The sequence below is a fragment of the Nannospalax galili genome, unplaced genomic scaffold, assembly GCF_000622305.1.
Source record: "Nannospalax galili isolate Female #2095 unplaced genomic scaffold, S.galili_v1.0 scaffold859, whole genome shotgun sequence".
Classification (NCBI taxonomy): domain Eukaryota; kingdom Metazoa; phylum Chordata; class Mammalia; order Rodentia; family Spalacidae; genus Nannospalax; species Nannospalax galili.
In genome coordinates this window covers 70435-79819 of record NW_008342889.1, presented here as the reverse complement: position 1 = coordinate 79819, position 9385 = coordinate 70435, and the positions used below count along the sequence as shown (strand labels likewise).

The 9385-nt window shown below is 37.7% G+C and overlaps 1 protein-coding gene across 1 annotated transcript in view; it reads left to right on the top strand.

The window, feature by feature from the left end:
* Positions 1-9163, top strand: part of LOC103738754 (killer cell lectin-like receptor 7) — a 13194-nt gene extending 4031 nt beyond the window's left edge. Inside the window, exons 2-5 of the mRNA XM_017799594.2 lie at positions 1081-1223; positions 2989-3092; positions 4241-4396; positions 9058-9163. Of these exons, the coding sequence (XP_017655083.1) occupies positions 1081-1223; positions 2989-3092; positions 4241-4396; positions 9058-9088 (434 nt within the window). The 3' untranslated portion in view covers positions 9089-9163. The remainder of the gene's footprint in view (positions 1-1080; positions 1224-2988; positions 3093-4240; positions 4397-9057) is intronic.
* The last annotated feature ends 222 nt before the right edge of the window (positions 9164-9385 follow it).

The following is a 9385-nucleotide window of genomic DNA, read 5'->3' as shown; positions in this document are numbered from 1 at the left end:
CATTGAATACATTACAGTATGTTTATTATCTTTATAAAAGGGCATAATGCTATAATTTGAACAATTAGGTAACTGAGGCAGGAGGATTGCAAGTTTATGATCATCGTGGGGTATAGAGCAAGTTCAAAACCAGACTGAGCTACTTTGTCACCTAGGAAAACAAGGGCTGAACACACAGTCGACTAGTACACTGTTGTTATCCCAAGCATCACACAGAATTATCTCAATTTTATTGTGGTATTATTGCTCCAGAAAATGGCACATACTGTAATGTATTCAATGTTGTAAGTGTGGGAATACAGACATACCAGTGAAACTATCACCACAATCAGAAAAACTGAATAACTTCTTCAAATGCTTCATCATCTATTTCTTTTTTTCCTTTTATGGTAAGAACACTTAACATACTGTTTGGACAACTTTTCTGTTACAGCAAACCTCTAAAATTTAATCATCCTGTGTAACTGAAACTGTCAAGCTAAAACTGTCCAGTTGTCCCTTCCTCTAGTACAGAGTGTCTTAAGCCTCTGTTTCTTAGATTATGGCTATGATAGAAACCTCCTATGAATGGAATCATGAAGTATTATCCTGTGCCTGGCTTGTTTCACTTAGCATTATTTTCTCAAGTTCATACAGATTCTCACATATGTTAGGATTTCTCATTTTATGGGAGAGTTTAGAGTCAGGGTCTTAACTCTGTGTCCTGGGCTGGCTAGACTCAAAATGGTGATGATCTCCTGCTTTAGGCTTGGATTATAGGTATGATTGAACATTCCCAGATGGATTTTCTTCCTTTTAAATGTTACATAATATTCTTCTATGAAGGTATACTTCATTTATCAATGATTATATATTGAATTTTTTATATGTTGGCTTTTATAAACAATGTTGCATGGGACATGGGAATGCAGAGATCTCCTGCCACTCTAGAATTTTGATTTTCGAAAGCTATAAGATATGAGAAGAGCTTAAGTTTTAAGAGTTGTGAGATTTTATTTAGTTATAGAGGCTTAATAAACTCATTGCTCTGACTAACAGAATACCAGATAAGAGTCTAACGATTCACCTTCAACGTTGCAGGAAAACGCCTTGAAGGACATTGGTTCTGTTTTGGCACAAAATGTTATTATTTTATCATGGACAGTAAAACATGGAATGGATGTACGCAGACTTGCTGCAAATGCAGTTTATCCCTTTTGAAAATCGATGACCGTGATGAACGGGTACTGTAGACTTTAAATGCACTATTTTCTTGGACTCTGTTACCCTTGGAAAATAAGATGCTGAGGCCAGGGAGGAGTCTAGAAAGAACACCATTCAAGTGCTGTGTGTTTTTTTCTGTAATATGAGCAGAAATTGGGCAGTTAGTTCTCCCAGGAGACTCTGGCCTGCTACTTTGTTAGCACTCTTCACACTGCATCTGTTATGATAAGCTCGGTTAATAAGGTTGCAGTTGGGTCTTTGCAGTAGCCTTCCTTCTAAAGGAGAGTCTCACAGAGATGCACGCTTTCACTGGATTAAGTTTAACCCTTTGGCAAATTCAGCCTGGCATCAACAATTATTTATCTTCACAGAATGACAACTAAAACCCCACAGACAAAAGTTTGGGATACTATCAAGAAAGGAGATGTGAAGTTGCTGGGAAGTGGTCAGTCTCTGTTATTTACCAGCCAGTTACTGTGTAAAGTACTTGACCTCTGTGGTTCTATCTGCAAACAGACATGATAGTAAAGACTATGGAAGTCATGACAGTTTTACCAGTATTCATTGCATCCATCCATCACATTTACCTCATCAGTATTCTTAAGTAATTTATAAAGTTGTCTATCCTTGAAAGAGAATTACTAAAAAAGAATATATAGTGGCTTTGATATCGAACTCTCTGTTAATTTTATTACTAAATAAATAGAATGTATGTTTTAAAAAATATTTAGTTATTTTAATTTTCTGTGTATGAGTGTTTTACCTACATATATGTAAGTGTACCCATACGTGCAGTGCCTAAGGATGCTAGACAAGGGTCAAGAACTCCTGGAACTCAAGTTACAAACAGTTGTTGGCAGCCATGTGGGTGCAGGGAAATAAACATGGATACTCTGAAAGTCAGTACTCTTAATCACTGAGTCATCTCTCCAGCCCCAGATTGTGTTTTTATAGAGAATAACTGGCAAGGATCATCCTGAAACCTCGATGTTCTTATAAATGAAAGGCGAAAATATCCGAAATTTAATAGAGGTTAAAAATTATAACATTAAGTAATTATTAATCACAAATAGTGAAATAACTTTCCAATGATGCAGTCATGTTGTTAAATTAAAACCTGTATTTTAAAAATAATCAGTAATTTAGACTTCATGGCACTGTGATAATATATTTCAGTCACATTATACCACATTTAAGTCACAAACATCTCTCCTTTCCTTGTTCTTATGTGGTCTGGACATTGAACAACGGAAATGTTTCCTTTGTGAAAAATGGAGTTTTGATGCACTTTTTTCGTACACACTGCTGACCTTAATTTGCTTTGATGATCCCTCCTGTCACGCAAGATGACACAATGACCACTTCCCCACAGCCCTTATTCTCCTGGAACAAGAGTTTAAATGGTTCCTTAAAGTATCAGAATCATATAATGGGCAGATTTGCCTGTGTACTTGGAAGCCGGAAGCAGGAGGATTGAGAATTCAAGGCCAGAGTGGGCTACAGAGTGAGAGCACATCTCAAAAGAGAAGTCACGGTCACAAATGGCTTAAGGAATTGTTAGATACCTAAACTTTACCTTTTATTACTTGTGAAATAGATACCAATTTTGACTTAACTCTTCTACCAATGTAAAATCACTTTAGAAAATGAAAAATGGAGGGTTGAGGGGAGAGAGGACAGGGCAGCAGAGAACTGACAGGAACAGCCCCTCCCTTTCCTGTTGTTCTGTTTACTCAGCTCACAGACGAGAACTTTATCATGAGATGTATTTTATGTCCTTTACAGGACTTCCTATGGTCCCAGGTTAATGGAACCAGTTACTGGATTGGATTATCATATGATAAACAGGAGAAGAAATGGAACTGGACTGACAGTGGCTCATCTAACCTGTGAGTTTGTGGAACCATTCAGACTCTAACACTGGTGTGGGAGCTGAAAGGACCTTATAAGAGTGTCCTAAAATTTCACACAGCTTTGCTCATTTCAAATGGAGGTCAGGGGTAAGAACAGGAAGAATAAAGAAGTATCTGAGCAAGCTGTTTGAAAAAGGAGAGAAACAAGCTTATGTCTCCTAATAGCAATATAAGCAATACAATGCCTAACAAGCTCTGAAGTAAGTTCTAAGATGCACAGGGTCAAACCAAATAAAAATTTTAAAGTGATGTGAAGTGACTGGATCATCCTGACAGATATGAGTTTTAGTATTCCCCACATTCATGTGACACATATAGGTATATAGGTAGTTTTTATGTTTATTTACAAATATTCAAATAAATGCATTTACACACATTCTTATCTATTTATACTTCCCATTTTAACGTGCAGCCATGTAAATTATGAAGTTCACATTTGCTTCTAATCTTCTATAAAACTATTTATGGATTGTTTTAGAAATATAATTATAGTTTTGTTCTTAGGAATTCTGTGTTTGTCTTTAAATAACTTTGCTAACTATTTATATTTTCAAATTCCCTTTTTAGTTTTTAAAACTGATTTTAAGTTTTATTATTTTGTTGTTGTTGCTGTAAGATGGGGTTTCATGTAGAGCAAGGTGGCCTTGAAATCCTGGTCCTCCTTCCTCTACAACCCAAAGGCTGGGATGACAGGTCTGTCTCACTGTGTCTGATCTGCTGTCATTTATGTCTTGAAAGATATTAAATATATTTATTTTATACTAGGATTTGGAAGCGATGAAGTGGCATTTCTTTTTAATGAGCTTAGAGAAAAAGAAAATCTTTCAGTGTTGAGTTTCTGATTAATGCTTCTATATTCTGTAAATTTTGACCAGTGATAAATATATATATTTTTTGGTCTTTTGGAGACACTGTCTCCCAGCTAGCCTGGAAGTGCCCATGTAGATGAGGCTGGCCTTGAATACATAGAGATCTGCCTGCCTCTTCCTCTAGTGTGATGGCATCAAAGGCGTGCGCCTCCACTCCTGGCTTTTGCTAATAGATTTTTTTTTTTTAAAGAAGACAGTTTACCTCAATGTAAGCTTCAACTGTAAATAATGCCCATTATGTTTCTTGTTCTACAGCGATTTACCAGCATTGAATTTACAAGGTCGGGATGGAAAGTGTGCATTTTTTACTTCAACAAGAATAGACAACAGTGACTGTGGTAAAACCTACCCATGCATCTGTGAAAAGAGAATGGACACGTTATCTGATTCAGTGTGCAACAAGAAGGAAAGGTAAACACAGAACATTGTCATTTTTGTGTTTCCTGCAGTAGTCTGTGACTGCTCACAGTGAGATGTTTCTGAGCACAGGATTTAGTCAACTGGGCAAACAGAGAGAGGAGCTGGAGGAGGAAGGTAATGACCTTCTGGAATCTGACTTACCAGATCAGAGCCATTTTCCTTCCTGGAGGACACAAAACAGCTTGTCTGGAGGGTGGGCATCCTTTGCTCCAAGGTCCTGAGGAATCGCTCTTTCTGTGTCCTGAGCCACCCATAGAACCAAATAAAAACTTCTGATATTTGGATATTTCATTACAAGAGGATAAATCATTTCAATACCTTTTGGCTTTAATGACATGGTTACTACAATGTACCAGTGTTTCTGTTTATTTTTTGGTTACTGTGTGCTAGTTTTTACATTTAGAAAATGTCATCATCTTTCAAAACATTTGTTTTATTTTCCATAAAATATAATTTCAAACTTGATGAATAGTTGTAAAAATATTTCAAGGAATTCTCAAACAAGCCTTAAACATAATCATAAGTTGCTTATATTTTGCATGGTCTCTAGCTCATCTCTTGCTGAACCAGTTGTTAATACAGTAATACTTATTGAGGCCAGCTAAGTGTGCTGGCTCAGCCTTGTAATCTTATAGGTGCATAAGATTGAGGTCAGGCTATGCTGCAGAGCAAGTTTGAGGTTATCTTGGACTATAGAGTAAGAAGCTATCTAATGAATGCAAATAATAATAATAATAATAATGATAATACCCAAACTGTACCTACGTAGTCTCCGAGGACAAGCAATTGTTCCTATAAAATTATACTAAAATGATCAAATCCAAGAAATTCAGTACCAATGTTGTAATATGTTGTTATCCATAACCATATTCATATTTCTCAATTTTATTTATACTGTATGTCACAGTCAATTTTTTCATCCAAGTTCAAAATCATGTAGTATTTTCACTTTTGATTTCCTTTATAGCGATATGTGGTGATAAACAGTTATTTACTTATGATTTGTTTTTTTGGTTTTGACATTGTAAAAATCATGCCTCCTTATGTCTGAGGATTTCATACATGAACACACTATGTGCACATCATTTCTATCATTTCAACCTACTTCTTCCCTCTCCAATTTCTCCCCTGTTCCTCCAACTACTTCTTCAAACCAAACCAAAACCAAAACCAAAACAAAATGGTTCTCCTTCCATAGGCATCCCCCGACTGCCTGGGGCTCTACATCTATGGGTGTGTCCTGTCAAATATATCTTTATCCGTGTTGGCGTGTCGATGAGTGCTTTGCCTTTGTATGTCTTGTTCATTGGAGCAACATTCCCGTTTTGTTCATAAGAAGTTATCACACAGCAATTGTTTTAGGCTTCTGGCTCTTTTATTGCCCGCCTTTTTGCATGATGCTCCTTTAATTTTAGGGATAGAGGATGTTATAGATGTCCCATTTGGGGCTGGACTCCCCATTGTCATTTATCTTCTCCATTCTGAACAGTTGTGGAACTGTCTACCAGTCTTCATCAGCTGGGAAAAGAAACTACTTTGGTAAGATATGAGAGCTGCGTTTATCTATAAGGATGAGAATTTAAAAGGCAGCTGGAAGATATGGGAGTGAAAGGTTCTACTCTAGGGCCGATAACATCTCCATCCATGGGTTCTTGGCTAGTTTTATACTACCATGCATTAGTTCCCTCCAAGTGAGGGGGTTTGAGGTTCAGTTAGATAGTTGCTTGTTGCTTCCAAAGTACAAGTGCCACTCTTGTACAGCAGGGTTATCTTGTCAGACCTGTCATTGGGTTTCGGAGGCTTCATGGCTGGGTAGAATTATTGGTTACTCTTCTACCTTAGCATCTTGCACAGCACCTTCCAACACTATGAGAGCCAGCTCTCAAGGAAAGGGTTCCATATCATTACTTGGTTGATTTCTCCAGGTCCTTTGACCAAAGTGTGTGGTGTCTTCAGCCACAGGGTCTTATCTTGATGTTGTGTCAGGCATCCAAGAGCAAGTCCATCGCCTATGTTGTTTTGTAAATCTTGGAGGTCCCTGAGCAATAACCCTAAGGGAGGTATCTAATGCCTTGCAATAACGTTTTGTTATATAGTCTATAGCTCCCAGGGATTGCCTTATGACTGTGTGTGTTAACTGCATTAAACCTAATATATACATATATAAATATATAAAATCTATCTATCTATCATCTATCTATCTATCATCTATCATCTACCTGAGTTTGTCTCTCAATTGCTGTGAAAAAACACTTTGACACTACCAACATGAGGAGGAAATGGTTTATTTGTCTTACATCTCCCAGGTCACAGTTCATCAGGGAGCCCAAGGTAGGAACTCAGGGCAGGAACCTGGAGTCAGGAGCTGGAGCCCAGGCCATGGAGGATCACTGCTTACTGGCTTGCTCCCCTGGCTCCTGCACAGCCTGCTTTCTTATGCAACACAGGCCCTCTTTCCCAGGGGTGGCACCACCCACAATGGACTGGGCCCTCCCACATCATTCAACAATCAAGATGCTCCACAGACATGGCCACTGGCCATTCCAATGAAGGAAATTTCTCAATTCAGTCTCCCTCAACCCAGGTGAGTCAAGTTAACACTAAAGCTATCCAACACTGTATCTATCTATCATCTATCTATCTATCTATCCATCCATCCATCTATATATCTATCTATGTATCTATGTATCTATCTATCATCTATCTATCCTCTGTCTTTCTATCATCCATAAATCTATCCTCTATCTATCTATCTATCTATCTATCTATCTATCTATCTAACTTTGTGTTAAGCAGTCATTTAAGTTCCCCAGGGTGGTTCTCCATCTCTGAAAAGAGATATCTGTGATAGATAATGTCTAATCAATAAGGTTCTTTCTTGCTTTATCTATCTATCTATCATCTATTATCTATCTGTCTATCTATCTATCTATCTATCTATCATCTATCTATCTATCATCCATCTAATCTATCTATTATCTATCTATCTATCTATCTATCTATCTATCTATCTATCTATCTATCTATCTATCTATGTTGGGTGTGGTAGTGCATTCCTTTAATCCCAGCACTCAGGAGGCAGACATAGGCAAATCTCTGTGAAATCAAAAGCAGCTGGTCTCCATAATATAGTGAGTTTCAGCTGGGATACTGAGAGACCTTGTTGAGGAACACACACACACACACACACACACAATGTGATTTTTTTTTAATTTATGAATTTGGGTGTCTTCTTTCTTTTTTTTTGGTCTTATTGAGACAGGGTCTCCCTGTAGCTCCAGCTGGCTAGGAACTCACTATGTTGACCAGGATGTCCTGAAACTCACAAAGATCTACCTGCCTCTGCCTCCTGAGTGCTGGGATCTAATGCATGTGCCACCATGCATGGCCTTTCTCTATCTTTCTGTTAACTCAGCTAAGGGTCTGTAATACTTTTTTTTCCCTCAAAGAACCAGCTCTTAGATTCATTAATTTTTGTTTGTTTTTATTTCATCAATTTCTGCCCTTATTTCTATTATTTCTTCCCATATACTTGGTTTGGGTTTGTTTCTGAAATGGCAAAACTAACTCCGTTTTTTGCTAGCTGACTTTTACTTCACCCTGTGTTTTTGCCCAGCCATTCCCACTGCAGCCAGCCAGGCAGATGGTCTCATGCAGGTATTTTCCAGTAGTACATTGTTTCTACAATACTGAGAAACTTACAAGTAGCCAGGTAGAAGGTCGAGATAGCACGTCCCCCCTCTCAGCTCTACCTGCATCTCTATGGAGCCTACCGTTTCTGCATTCTGAGAAACTTGGTTTGTTCATAACCAAAACTTTTTGTTAATTGTATACCTCTTTGTTAACTGACCTGCCCCTGGTCTGGTGTAACTATGATGATCTGCTGTAACTATGATTATTGGCTTTACCCCTGTCATGATATAATTGTGTTTTTAAGCTTTTTAAGTCCTGCCCTGCTTCTCCTTGGGGTCAAGAGTTCTCTTGGTCATGAGCCCCCTCTCTGACCACCCACTGGCTTATAGAGGACTCCGAATTTGACTACTGCTATGTGCCATTCCTCTGTGCAATCTCGCTTGGTATTAATTTTCCAAAACACTAGTGGTGCATCACTAAGCTATTTATTTGTGCTTTTTCTGATGTTTTTTCCCATGCAGCTAACTAGAGATATAAATTTCCTTCTTAGGACTCCTTTCTATGTGCCTGAGAAGTTTTGGTGTAATGTGTTTTCATTTATTTCCAGGAGTTTAAAAATATTTCCTTCTTGATTCATTTTGTGACCCATTCATCACTGAGAAGTATGTTTTCATGTGTTTATTTGTCATTTGAGTCTTTTTTCTTTGTCAAGTGCCTTTCCATTTTTGCTTCTTTTTTGGATGGGTTTATCTGTCTTCTAATTACTGCACTGTAAATGTTCTTTATGCAGTTTCAATACGAATCCTTTGTTAGATACATGTTTAATAAATCTGTTTTCCTATACTATCTTGCCTCTTCACATTTTGAACTACACCATTGAAGAAGTTTTAAAAATTTTGAAGCCTGATTTATCATTTTCTATGTTTGATTTACATATTTAGTTTATACCAATGTCAGTTTAATTATTTTAATTTTTTGATATTTTAACTTATGTGTGTTTCTGTGAACATGTTTATCAGGTATATGCAGGTGGCTGCAGAGGACCAGTAGAGGAACTCAGATCTCCTGGAGCTGGAGTTACAGGCAAATGTGAGCCACCCACCATGGGTGTGAGAACTGAACTCAGGTCCGCTGAACGAGCAGGGAGCATTCTTACCGAGCCCTCTCTGCAGCCCCTCAAGTTAGTGTTTTTGAGCAAAGTGTTGAATGAAGTTCACAATGATTTCCCCATGGCTCTCTAGGTGTTTGCTGTATTTGGTGAAATACTGTTTTTCTTACACTGAACTATTCGGTACCTTTCTATAAAATAATTTGATGGTAACTGTTTGGGTCAATGTGTGAATTATT